Genomic DNA, 23,203 nt, shown 5'->3' with positions numbered 1-23,203 from the left:
AGATAAACAAAAACAGGCTCTCAGCATGAAAGATCCTCTGCTGTGATTAACAGTTGGTACAAGGCGGTTTTCTTCATCTCCATCCTCTGTTTTACTCCAGACCCAGTTACTGTTAAATGCTAAAAAGCTCAGTCTTTGTACCATCAGAACAGAACAGATGGTTCTCTTTAAAGTCCAAATAAAGTTTAGTGGTTTCTACCAGTTTATGTCTGTGGAAATGGTATAACACTCATGAAACCGTGTTTTATTATTGAAGGTCCCAGTTTTTTTTTAAAGAGAAAACAGCCCAACAGCATCACTAAACCTTCACCTAAATAAAAAAATGGGTTTAAGGCGTTTAAGATAACTCTGTTCTGCTTTCAAAATAAAAAAAAATGAAAACATTTGTAGCTTGGATTTATTTGCAATGTCACTCTCTATTAAGGTTTATACCTGTATGTAGGAAACATACATATAATAAATGGTACCATCAAAATTATTAAAAAATGGCAGCAGTTATAAATCCATTTAAGGTCTCTAAAGAGTTCAGCAACCTGCACTCTTAGATGTGTGAGGTTACAAAAAAGAAGAAGCTTTCTCCTGACATGCCTCAAATATTAAATTAACAAATAGACATAAGTTTTTATCTCTGTTATGGAAACAAGATCATTCTTAATTTATAGTATAAACTTCAAGGAATGTATGTAATCAAATTATAGATAGGATTTTTATGCATTTTTATCAGTGTGAAATTATGCAGCTGGAATCAAGGTGGATTTTTTAAAAGGATTTTTTTTTTTACACATCTTTACCAGAAGTGCTTAACTTTTACAAGGTGCTGTGTGTAAGCAAAACATACCATCAAGGAGCTCTGTCCTGGTTCCATGTTGCTCCAAACAGCAGGAGAAAAAGAGCAGGAAGGTGGGATTAATTTATTGTGTCGTTGGGTTTGGTACCAAAGAGGGAAACAGCAACTGGGAGTCAGGATGAATCATGGGAAAGCCATTTCCTACCCCATGGGAGGTTTTCATACTTGGTTTAGAAGGAGTGTGTTACATGCTTTCTGCATAGTAACTCTTTAAAATGAAGGAAATCACCATCATTCTGATAAATTACATCAATCAGAAAGTTTACTTACTGGATTATTTATTAATATGTCCTAAAAATAGCAAATATTCATCCCTTTGTGGGAGTATATTTATTATATCCGACTGCTTTGCACATTCTCATTCCGTTTCCAGTTAGATTAATGTTATCTTTGCCTTTAGGGGGATTCACAACCCAAAATGTGGCCCAAAGATTTCTCCAGCTTCAGTTTATATAATCACTGAACTGATTAGCCAAAGCCCGTCTCAGTTTTTTTATTTATTTATTTTTTATCTGCAAAACTTTGATAGTCAAACAGAGCTGTGGGGAGAAATATTGAACAAATAGAGGAGATGCTACATATTTTTAATTTGTAGTTTGCTGCTTGCATAGCACCTTTGCTCATGCCATGTTTAGTGGTATCACTGTAAAACAATTCTTGATGTATTTATTTTTAATTTTCAATATCTTCTCTTTATTTTCAGATCCCCATGACATGGTGAGTAGGCTGAACACACAAGTATCACTTCAGCTAGAATTAAACATCACCTCAGCTAGAATTAAAAATACATTTCAAATCAGTGATGAGTATCTGATTATGCATTTGTGTCTGTTTTGCAGGAGCCTGGGATGTCCCCTGGTGAGCTTCTCTTAAACTCTGATAATGCCTGATCTGCTGGTAACTGGTAGTGTGATGTGGTCTATCTCAGCTCTCTGTCGCCATCTTCTGGGTAGTTTATAGTATAACGGAACTCTTGCCAGTGCAAGCCATTGTCCTGTGAGGCCCCCAAACTGAATGTCATATTAGTTTTATTTTATAGGGGCTAATAATATAATATCCAAATCCATATACCAAAAGTAATAATTAAAGTCAGTATGTTATCTTATGGTCATTTCATAGTGTAGATCAGGGGTAATAAACTTGATCACAGAAGGGACCAAAACATGGATATAATCAAATATACGGTTTATTCATAAAACTAAATCAGCAGTGTTATAGTCAAAACTAGAAAAGATAAATACCAACACCTTAAACATATCTTTTTTTATATTGCTTATTAGCCACAGATTTAGCTTATAACCAAAAAGTTTGTTTGCCATTTTTCAGCAATGCAGAGAAGGGTGTAAGTTGCTGCATTGTAGTGCATTATGGGATATGATGTTCAAATTATGTCAGTCCTTTCTATCCTTGTAGAAACACAGGCTGCCTTAGGTTTGACGCTTTTGGAGTAGCCTGTGTAGAGGAGGGTTAAGCTATATAGGGTCATTGTTAAAGACTTTGCTCTGCTAGTTCTGGATCCTAAAATATTAAGACATTTGAATGAAAGAGAATGGAGGGTTTGTACCTCAGGATAACCATATAGCAGGAGTAAAAACCTCCATTTATTTTCAGTAAATCAGTTTAAAAAAAGAAGCTGGGAAAGACATGTGAAAGCAATAAAACCAGGAGACAATAGAAAGCTTACAGGTACAAACACAATGAAAAGGAAAACATTTTAAAGGTGAAACAGGAAGTGATCATATCTCCTCTTACTGCTCATTCTGATAGAAAGGTGTCTGCATACACAATGATTTGTAGATTGTTATGTTTTGCTCTGCAGAGACACAAACCAGTCATTGTGCTCATGCTCTCTTCTGATGAATCTTGATTTCTTTTACATCTTATGGATGGTTGGGTGTGTGTGCGTAGCTTACTTGACTTAACATGTGGTCCCAGGTGCATTCTGGGAAAAAGGCAAGCCTGGGGAAGAAGAGTGATGCCTTGGGTGTTCAGTCATCCGTGTAGGGACACGTAAGCTCCACCTGAGAGGAGCTAGCTGTATTCCCTGAAGCCTCTTAATTTCTGAGATCTCATTCTAAACAGTAAACCATGAATTGTGTTTAATTGGTAATTCGCAATGAGAAGGGTCTAGCCTCATAACCTTCAGGACTTATCTGCAAACATCTTGCCTGATTTCTGAAGCAAAAAAAGTGTTGATTATAGTGTTAAGCCTAATAAGGATTGTTTTGTAACCAAACAGAACCTTTAGTAATAATAGGTCTGTATATTTATCTGTTAGATGGTGTGAAATGGAAGCCAAATTCCTTGCTATCCTGGCCAATGAAGCTTTTTTATTTTTACTTTTTTTGCTTTTTACCCACAAACTCAACACTATTTCTGACATTAAATTGAAAAAGCTTCCTAGATTAGAAGCAAAACTTTTTCAAACTTGGAAACAAAGTCCAGAGGATTGCTTTTTAACTTTTCTGGAATGACTCAACCACAAAGTAATAGTGACAGATTGGTTCTTAGATATCAATGTGATATAAATACAAAAATCATCAAATTAAAATTTAATTTGACCTGGATGTTTCATGGCCTATATAGAGTAATGTCCTATTTTTACATATAAAGACCAATTTTAACACTCTTTCGAGACAAAGTCCTCCTCGCTCTTTGCCTTTAACAGGACTGTTGCTTTCTTCTGCTTCCTCCATATTTTTTTTTGTCTAGGTCCAAAGATGGTGGCTGTGAGGAACTACCATGGAACACCAACACCTCCAGGGAAGATGCCTCTATGTTTCCAAACAGGAGACTTCATTGAGCTTCTGAAGGGCGATCCCGACACGCCATGGTGGGAGGTATGGCAGCAAGTCATTTTATAACTAGTGCACAGACCATAAGATTTATGTGACATAAGCAAGTCATTATGGGAAAGATCTCAGTTTTAGACCTTAGTCTTTATTTATCCTGTGAGGGGCCTCATACAAACTATGTTTACACACAAAAAACTTAAGGCTAAGTCCTCTTGTACAAAAACTAACGTTGCTTTAAAGTGCATAAATGTGCGGTAATTCACACAAGCTTTTGATCTGCTGTGAAAATGTGCAGCAGCAATGCAAACCTTTTCAACAGATAGATACTTATTAGATTACTTTTTCTGCTGTAAATACTTCATGAAACTGAGACAGTAGACGATAAAATACTGAATTACTAAAAAAACTAAATGTACTAAACTAAATCAAATATCAAACATCAGCATACCATGCTTAAGGATGCTCAAGCATAGCAGAGCAGGATTCAATGTGCAGCTTAAATGCAATATAAAGTTTTTTTATTAATTTTAATTTTTTTTTTTTTTTTTTTTTTAGTTTTCACAGCACTACTGGCTCGTTTTTTTCTGACAGTAGGCTAACAGGAAGGGGGGCATGAGGACGACAGGCCTAACTCGAACCCGGGTCGGCCAAACCGAGGTCCAAGGCCCCCGTATATGGGCCATGCGCACCAACCACTGCGCCACCTGCCCGCTCAAATGCAGCATAAAGTTGAAAGGGTGGGGATAGTGCAGCATCAGTACAGACTGAGGTTTAGAATTGAAAGTAAATACTGTAAATTAAAATTGTGCAAGGCAGTTCAAAGCAATGATTATGTATTATATTAAAACTATAGTAACAGTTTGGCTGTAGTAAACACGGAGCATCAATAGAGACAAATGATGTGGCACCCAAACTCATCCAAACACACTGAAATATAACAACACTCAGTTTTATTTTTATTACACAATATTTTTTGATGGGTTTGAGCTTTTGTGATTTAGTCTTAATGATTAAACTAAATCAAATTCAGTCTCAAATAATAACCTAACACACCTTTATATGAAATTATACAAACAATTTAAAACCAATGTAAATGATAAATATTCCTATCTTTTTTTAAGCTGTAAATGTGCATCAGTCAACAGATTAATTCCAAATAAGTCAAGTTTGATCATTCATCAAGTTCACAGGCTGTAGATAATCACACATGTTCATTAGTGGTAGTATAAAGTGGTAGTGGTACTCTGGATAGATAGCAGCTTTGGCTCTGCTGGAGGACATCGCCAATTGAAGAATGAGGACTAATTTGCTCCCATGAGGATGTGTTTAGAGATCTAACTGTCCTCCTGGTACTTGATGATGATGATGGGTAATTTGTCACTGGTGCTGGTTCAAATTCTAAATGCATGCAGCGGAGTGTTGGGACAAAATGGGACGACACACCCATATGTTCCATATATATATATTTATGTATGGAATATATATATATATTTAATATATATTTATGTATAATATAACACACATAATTGAATATAAGGTGAGAAGCCAATTTCAAAAATGAATCAGAGCTATGACTGTACTTGCTTCTTTGAGTAGAATATTTTCCATTTAAAAGTTGACCACATACTTAATGGACAAACGGGTCACAGGCCAGACTTCAAACAGGCTCCGTTAGTTGGCTGGCTTTTGTTCTTTTAGTTTTTATAGTGGGTTTTGCTTCTGTTGTCCTGAATTTTTTGAAACATTAATTATACCTCTTATACTAGTTGTGGTTAGATTTTCCTAACAACAGTATAGGGAGCATATTTTCATTTTAACGTTCTGGTATACATAACAAAAGCTACGTTTAATGCCGCAGATAGACAGAACCACCTGGACTTCATTACAAACCAAAATGAGAGACCGCTTTTTTCTTAATTTTTTTATATTATTATCGTAAACTATGACCTTTATTTTCAGCTTTGTTATTTATATGAGTTGCTGATGTCCCTCAAATAAATTTCTCTGTGACGGCGCTGGTTATTTTCAATTCCATTTCAATTCAATTCAGTTTATTTATAAAGCGCCAATTTACATCATGTCATTTCAAAGCACTTTACGGAGACATTTCAACCAGATCATACGGTCAGATTGGTTCAAAGTTTTCTGTCTAGGGAAGACCGGCTTATTCCATTGAGTGGACTCAACAGCTGTCCCTCACACCAAGCATGTTTGTAGCGATAGTGGAGAGAAAAACTTACCATTAGCAGAAAGAAACCTTCAGAAGAAACAGGTTCAGTGTGCGCGGCCATCTGCCGAGGCCGACTAGGTTTAAGGAGACAGAAGGAGAGATACAGAAGGAACCAGAGATACAAAAGGGAACTGTCAACCACCTCATCAGGCGGCCACATCCACCAAACACACAACCAGGCAGACAAGCTCTGAGCCAGCTCCCATGTCAGAGGATGAAGAGAGCACATCCAGTTAGTCACAGTCAGAGAAACGGGACTACACTGAAAAACAGGCCAAGCTCCAAAATCTATAAACTGGTGATAGATCCCTTCTGGGTATTCAAATTAAGTTGCATGTATGAAGGTAAAGTGTGCAGTGACATGTGTACCCACGCTGTTGTACATCTGAATTGTTTTTGTGCAGCACACATTTCAGAATTTATACGTTCTGCAAACCTTCCGTATAAAAGCTTCTCACTCTTTTTGCACATGAGGCCTCAAGACGTTAAAATTAGAAGTGACTTGGAAAATAGTTCTGCAACAACGTCTCTTCTTACAGGAAACACAACTGGAAATATTGGGCTCTAATGTACAGCCTCATGTTGGTGTGAAACAAAAATACTCATAAAGGAAAAAAGCTACACAGCATCAGTAAAGCACAGTGGTGGGGTGAATATTTTGGTTTATTTTGCAATCAGGCTGCTTGTGCACCATATATTCTTTGAATGAAAACATTTCACTTTTATGAAAACTCTGTAGGGTGAAATGTGAGCCCATTTGTCACTAACAGTTTAATCCCATTTCTGTTTGTGTTTTAACTTCAGAAATAGAAGGAGCAGCTCCTTCATGAAGTAAAAGTTTTGTGCACCTTACTGATTGTTTTGTTTTAAGCCTGCAGACATTAGGGGGATTGCTCTCTAATAAATAATTATTAGCTGATATAACTGCTGGGGTTTTTTTTCTCTCCGCTGAATCATCGACTTTTATCCACTAACACTGGCTCTGCTTTTCAAAGAATGACTGGGGGCGACTCTGTGATGCCGTGAATTTATCTTGGCTATTAAAGTTGGTTACCCCTCGACAGAATTGGTTTTAATCTCTTTGTTCGATGTCAGAGGGCTGCTGCAGCTCAGCATCGATTGCTCAGGGCAGGGCACAGTGAAGGCACTCTAGCTTTTGTCTGACACTGATGACTAATCTTGATAAATGTGTTCCCTTTGTAGTAAGTGCATCATCTCACAGCAGATTCCAATCTGATGTAGTGGATGTTATACGTATTCGGAGCCAAGTGAATATTGCATCTTTCAAACTGGTTTATTAGCTTACTTTCAGGTTATTTTATCATGGAAGAAAAGCTTTCTGGGTGAAAGCTTTTACATTGTTAAGACCTGTTGCCAGCTGTTTCCGATTATGTTGACACTAGGGGGCAGCAAAGATTCACTTAGTAAAGCTGCACTTAGAGGCTTTATGAAATCCTTAAAGACTGCTATAGTTTGATTATATATCTACATAGTGTATAGATATCAGTTTAGATATACAATATAGTCTTTATGGAACTGGATTGATTCCTCCCATTGACCTGCATTAAGATTTAGCTGCACTGATACATATGAACTGGTTAAAAATACAGAAGAAATTCAAACTTAAGAGTCTCAAGAGAAACCCTTTAAAAATCTAGAATAATACTCCCAGTCGTGGTGCTTATTTCTGTAATATTCATGATTGAGCTGAAGAGCAGCTAATCTCTGACACAAACGGTGCACAATGCATTTTTTATTTTTACATTTTATTCCATCATGTATCAACGCATTAATCTGAACAGCTCAGATTGTACTACAATAATGAACCTTGTATCTTGCAGGGGAAGCTGATGCAAGCACAAAAGAGTGGCTTCTTTCCCAGTTCGTGTGTAAAACCGTACTTAGACCCAAAGGTAGGTTTTAAAGTGACTGTTTTACTGTCTGTGTGAGACTTGCAACATAAATGAGTTTACCCCCCCATTTTTTACTTTTTAATATTTACCGGTAATTGAGATTCACGTAATATAAACTAAAACTAAAAATACATGATAAAATTGCTGCATGATTGGAAAGTGTAAAGAAAATTGGAGGTTTACTAATCTTTTTTAACATGAGGAAAGCTAAAAGCAAGGTGTGTTTAATTTGATAGCCCTAAAATCTACCAAAGTCATTTGCCTTCCTGAACATAAGCATGTTTGTGCAGAAAACTAAACCTGCACATCATTTTTTTTTAAAACCACCCTAACCTGATACATGATTATGGAAGCAACGTGTTTTGGAAATGCTGACTTGAAAATGAATAAGTTAATATTGCAAAATTCTGAAGGAAAAACAATCCTGTTAGCGGCAAGAAAATAAATAAAAATGAGATCGACAGACACTTACCTTCCAGCAGAACAAACTGGTAGAGATGTATAAAATGGGCTTGCTGGGTGAAAAAGGTGCTGGTCGGAAAAGGGGCAGAAATTGCAGTGAAGGTTAATTGGGAGCAGCTGAATAAAAAGCACACTAAATGTTATGCATTTTTTACCATTTTCCTTTGCTTTCTCTGCACAAATAAAATGAAATAAATGTTCCTATTCGTATGTAGATGATAAATGTGCAGCCTCTGCTCTAACTCTTTAATCATCTTGCATTCTGTGACAGTGGCTGGATCTCAATGTAGTGCATTATTTCATTCATTCATGACATTTATCTATACTTTGTGAAATCTGAACCTAGTAAGCTGTTTTATATCTCGACAACATTAATATACAGTAATAACAGCACACAAAGAACCATCTATGCTTTTGCCAGTATTTCCTTTGGTGGGTAGGCTGTAGCTGTCATGGACATACAGAGTTCTCCTATCTTTAAAGGGTTACTGATTAAAAAGCAAATCCTCCATTTAAGCTTGACTAAAAACTGAAAGCTTAAAAAAAATGTAAAGCTTACTATGTGCTGAGCTCTGCAGATGTGGGTGGGTTCTGCATGGAGCACTTCTGCTAATGAATCGGTCCAAATCTCAGCAGGACAGTAGGAGAGAAAATGGATAAAAACAAGGAAAAAAATTGAGAAAAAGCTGCTATTTCTATTTTTTTTCCTCTAACTGTCAAAAATCTCGGTTCAGCTACGATCTCTGAGTAGACATTATCTGTTTGAGAAATGATTTAAAGGCCTGATTTGTTTCTCTCCATAATGCATTTCTTCATTTATTCGTAACAGCCTTTCCAGACATTATCCAGCCGGCAGTCATCAAGAGAAGCAGACTACTATGGATATCCTTGGTATGTAACTCTAGCATTGTAGCATGATACCCTGAGGTTACTGCTCTATGATCAGAGGTCCTACACAATCTTGAAAAAATTGGTACAAATAGAAGGGCTATGAGGACTATTTAAACCATGTAATTTGCATAAAATGTGTTTAACTCCCTCAGTCTGCTGATCAAACTCTCAGTTTTTTCATTTATTAATGCATCCAAGCCTCCGCTCTCCCCTCCAACCAACCTCTGTTATTGTTTAAGGTTCAGTTACTAGATCCTGGGCTTTGCAGAAATAAATTAGATAAAACTCTAGACGAATGTTGGAGTTTAGATGGGCATCAAGCACAAGCAAGTCTGCAAATTAGATTCTGGATTTTGACATCAGTTCTGTAGGAGCTCAGTCTCTTTACAGCAGCAGGTTTTAGTGGTAAACATCCACTGTTTTCCACTTAGAATGTTGTTCTGTAACGGAACTCCCTGCTTCTGTCTTAGGTTTGCAGGTAACATGGAGCGCCAGCAGGCAGACAACCTTTTAAAATCCCACTGCAGCGGGACATACCTGATCAGGGAGAGGACTGCGGAGGCAGAGAGGTTCGCCATCAGCATCAAGTAAGCCTTCCATACACATTTGAGCTGAATATAAAAACTGCCACAGGAAAGCTCTGGACAGTTTCTGCACATCTTCTGCTAATTTTCATTAATGCTTTTATTCTGTATTTATTTTACTCACTTTGGTGACGCTGCTCCACACAAACGTTGATGTTTGAGCTCTTGCTGGAGCTGTCGCATCATGATAAATTAGGATTGTTCTTGCAAATTTTCTTCCAAGCCTTTAAACACAGGTGCAAAAGGACTACAGGAACAAACCTCTCATCAGTTTCCTAATTGAATACATCTGACAGCCATCGTTACCTTTAAGAAAATACTTAATTTAGTTTAGTACTCTATCTTTACAGATGCATCAATCTGAAACAATATCTTAGACATCATAAAATTGACTTTTTTATCCAAATGAAACCAACTTCACCCCCTTTTTTTTCTGTACAGGTTCAACGATGAAGTAAAACACATCAAAGTTGTCGAAAAAGACAACTGGATCCACATCACTGAGGCAAAGAAGTTTGAGAGTCTTCTGGTAAGAATTTCTTTTGTCTCGCAAAGGATTACCACCCTTTGAACTTCCCCACGTCGAAACCAAAAACTTCTATGTATGTGAAATGCAAACAGAATGACTAAAACCGTGAAGTGGAAGAAAAAAAACACACACACACGCTCCCTACATACTGAGCTGGAGCGGGTTAATGTTTTCAGCCTCCTTTGCTTTTCTACGGCTAAATAAAAAAATAGTTAATCCATTTGTGCACAATATTATACATAACAGTAAATACTGCTGCTGTGTGAAGGAAACTGGACAGAAAAATGTTTGTCAGAAAAAAAGCGCAAAATAAAGATCGAGGAGCAAAACAGACACTTCAGGGGGAAAGTAAAAATATTAAGCTTTAAACGGAGTGAAAATAGTTTAACACAACTGGAAACCCTCCAGTTGTCTAATAATAACAAGGCAGGCAAGGGAGATGTTTATTGGGAAAGAAGCTGAAAGCCTCGCAGTAACAACTTGAGTGATAAAAAGGATTGAAAGGAATACATAAACAAAGTTTGGAGGCTTCCTGTTCATGATTTACAAGACACTGTGTGAGAGACCAAGAAGGAAACATGCAGGAAATTCTTTAGGTCAGATTAAACTTTTTGACCTTTGTGCAAAGAATTATGTGGGGGGAAATGCATAGTACAATGAACACACCATCGCCATGGTGATCCAGGATTAATCTGTAGGGATGCTTTTCCTCGGCATTGACATAGGACCCAGTCAGGGTGTAACAGAAAATAAAAACCCTATTTCATTTGGTTCAAATATAAGATTTAAAGTAAGATTCAAACAGATGAGGGTAGCTAAAAGAGCAAAAGATCACCTTGTGACAAGGAGTCAAAACAACTGTTATCTAACAACATTAAATTTACATATCCTAAGGTTTCTACTTGGGCCTAACACAATGAACAAACTGTTAAAATAAACAGCAGAGACCCCCTACAGAGCTTCCCATCCAACACAAAGCTATTCAAAGTATTTAAGTTCACCAAATCTAGAGTCATTCGCATAAAAAAAACAAGAATAACAGTTATCCAAGCCAGAGACACCCAAGGGGGAGCATTTGTAACCAACTGTAGCCCCTTCCTGTTCTTTCACATTTCACAAGGTCAACAGTAACATCACTATAGTGGGTATCAAAAACGCTCCAGACTTCTGTGATGAATCCAGACAGTCTTCTGTTTTCAGACCTCATCATGCTATGATTTAATCATTGTTGCAGGACAGAATTTGGAAAAGAAACTACAAAAAGTACAAGACACAGAAATGCAGCAAACACCTGAAGCTCTATATTTTAAAACCCAAACACCTGAAGGTGTGCACATTAGCAAGTGCTATGAAGGAGTGATGTGAGGTGTGTTGTAACTATATGTCTGCTAGGGGTGGAACGGTTCACAAAATCCACGGTTCAGTTCAGTTCACGCTTTCATGGTCACGGTTTTCGGTTCGGTTTATTGTATATGTTTATTGTTACACCGAAAAATAAAAAAATTAACAAAAATTATAAAAATTAAGGAAAAAATAAATATTTATGAAATTAATGAAAAAAAAAAAATTTACAAATTGTAATTATTTTTATTGATCCGCGGAAACCATGGATCATTTCCACATGCTTTGCTGCTTTGAATTTAATCATCTGGCGCATGCCGTCTACGATCTCCAAGGAACTCAGAGCGGAGTGGATGGGAGCCACAGTGGAGGCTGTAGGCTTTGCTTTGTGCAGGCGGTCTGGAGCGCAGCGGATCACTGACGGAGTATGTGGGATTTCTGGGTTAGCCTGACATGTTGGTCGTGTTGCTGTTAGCATAAACAAAACGTGTTGCACAATGCTTGCACACTGTTGCACTTTTATCCACAACTTTCTTTCTGCCGTCATCGTAGGTCACTCTAAATGCAAAGCGGTCCCATACAGCAGACCTATAAAGTGCTGCTGGCGCGTCTTCCAACTCCTGTTCTTTCCCACTCGCCATACCCACACAATTCTCCACAACAACTGATTTTTTTCTGGTACACCCGGCTACACTGCTTCGCTTCTTCTTATTGCTTACTACTGGTGGTTGGCTTTGGTCGCAGTACCGCCACCTTCTGCTCTGGAGTGTACACGCTTCGCCTATGAGAAAAAGAAGCAGCGCATGAACCAAACGCAACTCACGTGAACCGAACCGAGACAGTCGAACCGAATGGTTCAGACGGTTTTCATAAACCGTTCCATCCCTAATGTCTGCTCATGCAATGGATTGTGGGAGTGCATGGCTCCTAAACACCATGGGATGAAGAGGAAGGTGCTTCCGGTCTGATTTAAGATGTGCAGAAAGAAAGAAGCTCCACTAGTAAGAGAGCTTCCAGAGGTCAGTGGACATCACTGATAAATACAGATTAATGCTGCCCAAAGCTTCATAAACCAAAGGATAGTTACTCTTAGCATGGCTCAGTAGTAGTGCACACCTAAATCTACTGGAAAAGACTTGAATATTTATGATAACAGATCATTTCTATCCATTCTATTTGAGATCGAGGTATTTTGCAAAGAGGAATTCACTGAAGTGTTCCTCTCTAATGATATTGATTCTCATTCCTCTGACTTTTCCAAAAAGATTCACAATAAAGGCAATTTAACATCAATTTCTAGTAGTTTGCATTGATCTATCACATAATGTCTCAATAAAGTAGAGCAGTGGTGTTTGAATACTTCGGCAAAGCACCACAGATTCCAAATTGTGTGTTTTCTGTCATTTAACAGGAGCTGGTGGAGTACTATCAGTCGCATTCACTGAAGGAAAGCTTCAAGCTGCTGGACACCACGCTGAGGTATCCCTACAAGTCGAGAGAACGCTCGCTAACTCGAGCTAGCACACGCTCGCCAGGTAAAGTTCCCTTCTGTAAAACTTTGAGTCGACCTGCTCACTCTGTTACTGTTCACATTGCATCATGCTGAATTACTGATATTTAGGTTTCTAAGGGAAGCATAAAGCAATTAAGATAATAAATCATCTAATCAGATTCCTTTGCTCTGACAGGTAAAGACCAGAACACACTGGTTGCGTACCACTTTTTAATCTCTGATCCGATTTTTTTCCATCTCACACTGACTGCATGTAGGGAGGCTACGACTAGGCGGGGTGAGCAGATGTACGCTGATTTTCATTTCTGTGCTAAACACAAATTAAATCAATTTCCCACATTTGACTTAGAAATTATAAAAAGTTATACAATTTTTTTACAAAAACACTGGCACATTCTATAAAGCAAAGTGAGTCTGTACAGCATCTCAAACCAGAACCGATAGAGAATTCTCATATGCCTATATTTAATAACATAATGAGATCCGCGTCTAAAGAAAGAGAAAGCCTACAATAAACACCATGGAGCTGTTTCTGTGCTGACTGCGGCAGTGAGGTGATTCTCACAGAGAGATCTCTGAAGTTTACCAAAGTGTTTCTTTCTTTCTTATAAAGATGAGAGATGCACTGCGCTTACCTGCTCTATCTGCCCCCTTTTTTTTGTGAGGCTCAAAGAGGAGGATCACTATTTTACTATATTAATTTCTTCTTCTTTTGAAGGTTTTTGATAAACTGCGGTTTCTGTCCCTCATTTTTATGAGGCTCAAAAGGTTCACTATCTGTTTTCTGTTTTCCTGAAGTCCTACCATGCGTAAATTCTTCTTCTTTTTTTTTTAAAGGTTTCATTCATTGTTTTTGCACGTGTCTGTCCCGCTTACTATAGCCTATACACGCTGTGCGAATTAAAAAATGGACTCTTTTCCAGAGCGATTAGCAGATTTTATTGTGTAATTCCCCCCAAAGCGAAAGCGTTTTCTTTTGTAACGGCGTCTCTCTTCCTATGAGACCGATAAAATTACAGCTGAATTGCTGCGTCGTCCAACTAAAATAGACCCAGGGTCTATCTCAGGCTGACCTATGCAAGCCCCCTTGCTTAAAACCGTGCCAGGTGTGATCATCCCTGTTGACTTTCAACGAGCGCTAAACACCACAACCTCGTCCGACCTGATTTTCTGTCGGATTGAAGGTAAAATCGAATTCAGTGTGTTCTGGCCTTAACATACAGTTTAATAGAGATAATAAGATAGTCACCAAATATCCCTCTTTAACACAATGTACACTGTAAGGTCTTTTTCGATCAGTTTCTCTGCAAAGCCTTGGAAATGATCAGGGTGATCTTGCTTTTTTATAAAGGCCGTCGCTTGTTTGGCTTGTGAGGATCTGGTTGGTTTATTTCGGTTAGGTAATTTGATTTTAGTCTACTGGTATATTTTTTGCCGAAGTTCTGCAAAAATTATAAAAAGTTTTGTCGCATAACAGAGATCGGAGGAGTAGTTTGTACTTTTCAGTCTCAATTTGCGTCTATTGAGGAAAAAAAAAAGCTCTTGTGGAAAGCCTGCTTGGATGTAAACATTATCAAAAAACTAGATAAACCAGAGTCCATATTTAATGAAGCATAAGAGAATCTCAGGCTCCTTCGTTTCTTCTTGGCATCTCTGGTAAAAGTGTATAAAAATTGAAATAATTATTTCTTTTCTATGTTCTAGAAAAGGTAATTTTCTTGCTCCTATTACCCTGGCCTTATAAAGAGCTACATAATCTGCTATACTGTACTTGGTTTGTGTGCTCTCTCATTTGAAGTAGCAAAGAGGAATGGGCCCATCTCATGTTTATACCCAACAAAACAAGGAGGTTTGTTTTAATAAAAAAAAATAAAAGGCTCAGAGATAATTTCAACAACTTAAAAAAGTAAAGTTTGATTTTAAATTAAACCACGTTTTCAGTTTCTTCACTTGCTAATTTTACTAAAATTAAATCTTTTTTTGAGAATTCAGTGTCAGATTATGCTTCTGGTATAAAGATTTACTTCAGTGCTTTTCACACAGACATGTAAAACATGTAGATGGGTGACTGGGCCTTTATTATGATGTGGAGGTTGAGAAACCAGAGACAGGCTGTACATTGTCCTTGCAAATCCACCTGGCTTTCTGTGATTATGGCTTTGGTCATGAGCCCAGGGGAGTCAGATGTGCAGTGGATAAATGTCCAGCTGCTGTTTATCTGTGAAAACTTTTGGTAAAACAACAGACTGCCTCCTACTCACTTTGTTTTTCCTAGTCTTCTGCTCCTGGCTATTTCAAAGATCCTCTTGACTCATACGAGTAATCGGGGGAGGCCAGTGGAAAGCAGAGAAGAATAGGAGGTTGACACAGTTAAATAATAGAAAGGAGAATACAAAGGGGAAAAGGAGCTAAATCGGAGGTTTGTGGAGCCACAGAACTGGCTGCCCTCTCTGTGCATTAGGCTGTATGAATGCTGGCTGTGTCTCTGCTTTGGCTTCTGTCCTGCTCTGCTCTGCATTTGTGCACTCTGTCTACCAGGATTAAACCTGTTCCCTTCTTTGTCAGATAAATTTGGACCCTAGATTAAACTCCATGTAAAATATGCTGAGCTTTAAGATTCATCCTACTGTTTAGGCATTGGAGAAACCGTAGTACTGGAAAAGACAAAAAAACTGGAATGGAAACTAACTAAATGCCAGAATAATAGATTTTTTTCTCTTCTTTCCTTAAATTAAAAGTTAGAATAAAAAAAAAAGATTCTAAATGATTTCAGGAACACTGAGATGAGGATTTGGTTTTGACAGCATCTGACAGATAAACTCAACATTTAAGATAAATGGAGGTATACCTGTGGAGGTACTATAAGGAAACAGCTTAACCCTCATGTATCCCTGGTGTGGAAAAGCTGGACATAATGGAGGATTTTTTAGAATTTTTGAAAAGACCTGCCCTCTTCACTTAAAAAAAACAAACAAAAAACATGCACAACCCTGTACCCGCTTCTGAGAGGGAACACCTATTAAACGCGAGAGCATGCACAAGCCCATTTCTGCACACTCTGTTTAAAAGTTGCTGTTTGCATCGCTATATGAGCTTACTTTTGAATAGAAGATTTGCAATTTTTTCCACTATGCCAAACTCACCACTGGTAAGTTAAGATGGGGACAACGATATAGGCCGGCGTTACGTAAACATATCACCAGAGTGATTGACAATTAGGAAGACCACTTATTTAGATGATCCACCCGGAAAAATAACATCCTCCACTATACCTTTAAAGAAGATCAAACTAGCTATAAGGAAAAGAAATACAGATCTGAATTCTAGACATATTCCAGAGGCCTGATGTTATGACACGATATTTGTGCTGACAACCTGCATCCCCCTACAAAATGAGACATACTGTAGATGTAGACAACTTTAATCGTCATTTTTTTATACATGAAGTGTATACAAAACAAAACTTCGTTTAGTGCAGCTCTTAAGACAGTAAATGAACATTTCCATTCCATAAAGTGCAGCATGAATAAAAATGTGATCTACAGCACTTTGTGTCCACTGTAAAACTAAGAAACATTTTACACTATTTAATAGTAGCTTAAGAAATGGAGAAATGGCCCAAATGTGTAATTTTATCTTTATGCCCCATCATGTTTTTCAGAAATACTTCTGTTTTATTTTGCTCTTCCTGTCCTTTGGTGGCGTGTTTTGATTTGCTGGTTGGATTGTTATTTCCATCCACCTGAATTCTGTATTAACCATGAATTCCCACTTTTTTTTTACTAGTTTATTTGCACACGCTTTGTGAAGTTGCAAAGACTCAGCTGATGAACCAGTAATTTCTTAGAGTTGAGCTTATCCAGAGAACACCTGTTGAATGTGTTGGGGATGTTACTAAAACCCCAAATGATTGTTTGTTCACATACAGTACAGTAGATTTATAGGTTGACATTTCTCTTTCACTGCACGCTCAGGTCAGTGGTACAAACACAATATCAAGGTGCCGCATGCAGTATGTTGAGGTCATGAGAATCACCAGTCATCATGCTGTTGAAGAAAAAAATCTTTCCCATATTAGTCTGGAGACTTTGACACATTTAGATGTTTTAAAGGAAGAAATTCCCAAAAACACATTACACATGATTTGCTTACAAACATTAAGGTTTTAAATCATCCTTCTCAAACCCAGAATGTCCCTTTTATTCAATATTTGTGGATTATGCTTAAATAAAGTCTATGTAAAGAAATCCAATTGTGCCCAAAACATTTTCTTTTTTTTAGCTAAATCACAACAACACAGAAGAAATATTTACCTAAGGTTAACACACAGCTTCAGTTAATAAAGCAGGAAACCATTAATCAGACTGGAAATCTGGGTGTAGTGATGAACTGAGACCGGAACCTTCATAAAATCCAGATTGAAAACTTATTCTAGAGGTACTTTTAAATCTTTCCTCCAAACAGAACTAAAGTTTGAACTCCAACACTTTCTCTTTTTTAAATTATCTTGCAATGTTCTTTTCTCTGTGTGTTCTATGACGTTAAAAATGTGCTATACATAGAAATAGATTAATTTTAGCTTTGAAAGCATGTTGTTAAAACATACAAGGTATTTATTGATGCATGGACGGTTAGACGTGTTAACACAGAAAAATATGTTTTTTTATCCTCTTGGGCAACAAAAGTGTGCCCTAAAAGCTTACCCATAAACTATCCACATAATAACACAACATGTATGTAATTTTGCATTGATAAAGTGATGGAGCTGCAAAATATAGCTGCTCTAATTATGGTGAAAATTGAAAATCTATATGTTCTCCTTTTTTTAACCCTGCTTCTCTTGCTTTATCTCGGCATGCATGCATTACAAACATCTTCCAGCTTCATTTCTTCTCTGTTTTTCGATCTCTCTCTGTTTCCTCCTCTCAGCAGCAACCTGCGCCTCCTACAATTTCTCCTTCCTCAGTCCACAAGGCCTGAATTTCTCCTCCTCTCAGAGCTCTGCTCCCTTCTGGTCAGGTACTGCTTTGTACTCCTGCTGATTTCTGGCAATTGTTAACCTGAAATTACTTACTAAACATATGTAATCTCAGGTTTATTACTTGTTTTCATTAACAACTTTGCAAGGATGAACATTTCTCATTAAATTATATATATATATATATATATATATATATATATATATATATATATATATATATATATATATATATATATATATATATATATTTATTATCAGATATTTCATTAATCAGAAAGGTGTAAGCTCCTATATTTGCAAAAAGTTACTTACAATGTATACAAATAGAATGCTCCATATCCTAGATTTCTAAATTGTATAAAGGAAAACAAACATGCTTAAGGACTATTTATTCCCTTTACGTGTAAAGTGTAAAAAGTGTAAAAAGTTCTGTTCATCCATCCTAGTGAACATTGATGTTTACTGTATAGAAATACTTAAAATGGACATTGACAATGACATTTTGACAAATAAAATGCTTACTAACCGTGTTAACATGGTTTACCAATTCTCCCACTGTTTCCAATTTCCAGTGTTCACTCCTCGGGTGGTGAGCACAGCAGTGGCCAGGTATAACTTTGCAGCACGAGACATGAGGGAGCTGTCTTTGCGGGAAGGGGACATAGTCAAAATATACAGCAAGATTGGTGGAGACCAGGGCTGGTGGAAAGGAGAGGCTAACGGACGAGTAAGTGCTGGAAAAACCGAGCAGGTGGCTGACAGAAAGCAGTCACCAGACTGTAAAAAACATGAATGTGACGTCAACACATTAATTGAGGAATATTCACCATTTAGCTGCACATTTGACAGTTATATTATGTTCTAAGTGCATGCACTTAGTTCCTGTAGTCACAGAGCAGTTCTTTTCTATTCTAAAGTATTGACATCTTTAAATGGTGTGATTTAGATTTTGACCCTGCTGGGTTTCCACGTCTACCAGCTGGATTTTAAACTTTAATAAAAAAGAAAAAGTCTTTTAATATTTTATCAATAGCCCAAGTAAATCTTTTACCTGTTGCTTCTTTTAAACCGCTTCTCTATGCTTCAGCATCGAAGCTGTCAGAATCTATTCTGACAGTTTTTACCCTTCCAGCGTGTGTTCAGCTGAATTTCTGCTTCTTATCTATGGTTTCGGTCACCATGCCAACAGGGCCTCAGCTAAAGAACTGACATACTCTATATGCTAAAGAAATTTCACTACAACCATCTCTAAGGAAGGAATTCATTCTTAGTCGTAATCCCATTTCCTAGTGTTACCATTTTCTTTCTCCAATTCCCTGAGAGTCTTTGACTGTCAAGTAAGGTGGAGGCAGTATCATGCTCTGGGATTGTGATGGCTCATAAAGAAGAACAATCTATAAATTCACAATTTTATTTTTAACTTTACAGCTAAATGGTTAAAACTGGTGACACAACAGGACATTGATTGAAGAAAGACACTCAGACTGCTTTCTGAAACGAATAAGCAGGTGATTATGCACCTGGGAGGCCCGCCTTAAACCTTCAAATTCATTTTTAGTCAACAGTAGTCCTTCAAATCAACAGTGTCCAATAATTGCCTCTAACGACCCCCTTTTCAGAAGCATATACCAGTATCTGGTGTTGCAGGATAGCAAAGAGCCCAAAGGATTCCCCATTCCTAAGGGGCGGACCCATTCTTCGGGTCAATTTGCATGTTTTCTAGGCCAAAACAATTTTTTATGCTACTACAGTAGTAGCCATTCGAAATTTCCCCACTTTCCTTGATTGGCCCTGAGCTGGTCCTTGGCTGTCATGATTTGTGGACATTAAGATCTAAAGAAAAGTGCCTTCACATGGTCACTGTAATTCAGTGAAAAAGTGAAGTCAAAGTAAAAAAAAAAATGCACGCCCAGGAGAAAGAGGGAGTACCGGTAACTCCAGTGACTGGAAGTTAATTCAATTCAATTCAGTTTATTTCTATAGTGCCAATTCACAACACAAGTCATCTCAAGGCGCTTTTGAGTTCAACCAGATCATGCAAGCAAATTGATTCAAAGTTTTCTATCTAAGGAAAACCAGTTGATTGCATCGACTCATTGACTCAAATACAATCCCTCACACTAAGCATGCTTGTAGCGACAGTGGAGAGGAAAAACTCCCTTTTTACAGGAAGAAACCTCCAGCAAAACCAGGCTCAGTGCGAGCGGCCATCTGCCGGGGCCGACTGGGGTTCAAGGAGACAGAAAGTTAGAGGGGATTTTGCTGTGAGTTAAAGGGGGCTGTCATTCGGCTGGCGTTTGACTGGGAAGGGCCATTTTGAATAACTGCTACTGTATATAAAGCTTTGAACTCGATGCTTATTCTGACATTTTGAATTGAAAAAGCTTCTGTAGGCAAAACATCTTCAAACTCGGATACAGAAATGTTACCTTATGAGCACGTTATAGTCTACACAATCAGAAAGAAGATGAGTAATTTGATGTTATATATCAAATTGACCAAATGAATCCACCCTGTGTAGGAAAGAAGATCATCTTGTATTTTCTTTAGGAGATTCATAGAAATCAAGCTGTCAAAGCAGCTCAAAGCCCTCTATGCTAGAAAAGGGTTCTTACCTACAGTATCACAGTATAGTATTGAGCAAAATAGACTCTGAAAAGTAAACCCTCAGGAGAGTCATGAATACATCCAGGAAGAATCCTCACGCTCTTATCCCAGACTGGATGACATCTTCAGAATCTGCCACTTGTGACAGACTCTGAAGGCTGAAGCTCAGACAGCTCATCAGCTCCTCTGCCTACTGGCAGGTGCTTCTGGGTCTTCACAGCCCACAACTTCAAGCTGAAAAGCTTTTTATTTTTTCCCTGACATTACACTTAACTTATAATCACTTCCCGCTTCTACTGTCACCACATTCATCGTCAACCTTGTAGAATTGGGCTGTTAACTGCTTATTTTTACTATGTGCAAAAATTATATTTTTCCTCCTTTCCATACGCTATAAGGCCAAATGTTAGTGAGCTATTTTATATAAGGAACTGGTTCAGAATTAATTATCTAAATAAACTTCAGCCTGACAGCTGATTTATGTTACTTTAAGAAGAGTTATGGTCTCTACCAAGGTAGGTACTTGTGCAGAAAGTGCATCCTGGTGCATTGACTTAAGTGTTTAATGAAGCTTCACCTTCATTGTTAGCAAATGTTTATCTTTCTGTGAGGAATAAAACACATGAATGAACTCAATTAACGCAGCTCGTCTCTTTACTGTTTGCAGATCGGATGGTTTCCTTCGACCTACGTGGATGAAGAAGGAGTGCAGTAAGGCTCTGCACATGCTGCCGAAGTTTCCGTTCAAATCAGGAACTAAATTCTTTCTGCTGTCCTCAGAGGAAATGACTCACTCTCTCCAGGAAAAACTACTGTTTTTGCTGGGGAGGAAAAAAAAATTGCAAGAATTTTTACTGAACATCTTAATTTTTGTTCTTTTCAAGTACAAATCAGCTTTTGTTTTGCCAGGCGTCCTGTTTGTTTTCTGTATAGAGAAGGAAAAGCAGCTGTCCAGCTGTGTCCCCCGCTGTGCTCGACAGAGGACACAGCCGGGACTTATTGTTGATAGCTTTATTTTGCAAAAATGAAGATGCTCCCCTTTGTTGCAGGTCTGTGCCAGGTGAATTAATTGTACAGTATAGATAATTTATTGAATAGAGATTATTATCAGTACTAATGGTTCTTGTGGGGAAGATTTGAGCAGAGAATCGAATCAGATAAACTAAAAGAAGGAGAAAAAAAATGATGCAGTGTTTTTATGTGGAGAAATTTTTGCCTTAGTTGTCATGGTGACGCCTTGTGGGCTGACACCAGTGGATGGAATCGACTTTGTGGACTGGTTTCTACTTCTCCATGTATGCATGTGCCCACATACAGTTCACACACACGCGCATACAAATGTACAGTACGGTGCCTTCAGAAAACGGTCGCGCATCAGTCAGCGAAGTGAAAAGCCTCTCCAGATCGTCCACAAGCACAGGATTTTCTGAAGGAGCTGCGGGCACAGATACAAATTTAAACATTACCATCAAGACTGGATGGACTCACAGGACCAGTCTGCCTGAGGATTTTTTTAGCCAATCACATGCACAGCTCACATCTGTGGAGGTTTCACAGTCCTGTGGGATGCAAAAGGGAAAGACGTTCAAACCCACAGCCACACTTTTCAAAAACTGTACTCATCGTTCCTTCATTGTTTCCTGCACAGAATCACAAGTTATCCAATTCAAAAGGCAAAGCAGCCAAATCCAGCCATGTTTCAGTGTCTGCAGAGTCTCTGTCCTTGCTTTGAGTTTTCCACCTTGCCTTAATTCTTTGCTTTTTTTTAGCAGTTTATTACTGGATGATGTTTTCCTCCATCAACCTCCCATAAATCAGTGTGTTTATGTGGGCAATTCATTTTTGGTGCTGGTTTTTTTTTCATCTGAAAAAAAAGCTGGGTGTCAAATCCATAAAGGGAAAGTTGATGTGCTTCATGTTTTATTTTAGTCCCAGCTGATTCTGGTGTAGAAAAGTCTTTAATCTTAAGGTTTGGTACCCTAATTGGTTTATCGTTTATGTTTCCACAAATACCCAATTATTTGTTCAACCTCTACAGTGAAAGCCATGATTTTTGCTCCAATTATGCAAATAAACATCTAAACTTCTTTGATTTCTAAGGACTGAAATGTAAACAGGAAGCACACCATCTCCAACCAGATCACAGACTCCTGTGTTGCTTAAAAAAGCCAACAGGAGGGGGCGCTGTGTCATCTGGAAAGAAAAATGGGAAGGGTTATCGTAGAGGTGATGGTCAGGGCTGTACTCGTTTTTTTACCAGGTGGACAAAAACCCATTGCATGTGACTATTGATATGTCGACTCCTGTCAGTTCATTCCAGACAATTGATTACCTGATTGTGTACATTTTTTTGAATGGTTGAGTATTTCCAAATGAGGTCTATAATAAAATAAATATGTCTTTGATTTAAAATTGGACTCATTTTTTTTTTACCCCCCCTCAAACAAATACAGGTGCTTGAAAAAAAACTGATTTATTTAAACAATTCATTTTCACTAATTATTATGTAC

The 23,203-nt window shown here is 37.8% G+C and overlaps 1 protein-coding gene across 11 annotated transcripts in view; it reads left to right on the top strand.

Annotated features, from left to right (window-relative positions):
• vav2 (vav 2 guanine nucleotide exchange factor) overlaps positions 1–23,105 on the top strand; it is a 320,101-nt gene extending 296,996 nt beyond the window's left edge. For 6 of the 11 annotated variants that reach the window (XM_038268275.1, XM_038268281.1, XM_038268278.1 and 3 more), the window contains 11 exons: positions 1,551–1,564; positions 1,687–1,705; positions 3,560–3,687; positions 7,714–7,785; positions 9,077–9,138; positions 9,609–9,725; positions 10,164–10,251; positions 13,004–13,127; positions 18,035–18,124; positions 18,659–18,813; positions 21,361–23,105. In XM_038268275.1, the coding sequence (XP_038124203.1) occupies positions 1,551–1,564; positions 1,687–1,705; positions 3,560–3,687; positions 7,714–7,785; positions 9,077–9,138; positions 9,609–9,725; positions 10,164–10,251; positions 13,004–13,127; positions 18,035–18,124; positions 18,659–18,813; positions 21,361–21,408 (917 nt within the window). In that variant the 3' untranslated portion in view covers positions 21,409–23,105. The remainder of the gene's footprint in view (positions 1–1,550; positions 1,565–1,686; positions 1,706–3,559; positions 3,688–7,713; positions 7,786–9,076; positions 9,139–9,608; positions 9,726–10,163; positions 10,252–13,003; positions 13,128–18,034; positions 18,125–18,658; positions 18,814–21,360) is intronic. The other 5 variants (XM_038268283.1, XM_038268284.1, XM_038268277.1 and 2 more) reach the window with 2 other exon arrangements.
• Positions 23,106–23,203: the final 98 nt, after the last annotated feature.

This window comes from Cyprinodon tularosa, unplaced genomic scaffold (assembly GCF_016077235.1).
Source record: "Cyprinodon tularosa strain WSP-4 unplaced genomic scaffold, ASM1607723v1 ctg7, whole genome shotgun sequence".
NCBI lineage: Eukaryota > Metazoa > Chordata > Actinopteri > Cyprinodontiformes > Cyprinodontidae > Cyprinodon > Cyprinodon tularosa.
This window is presented reverse-complemented; position numbering and strand designations above follow the sequence as displayed.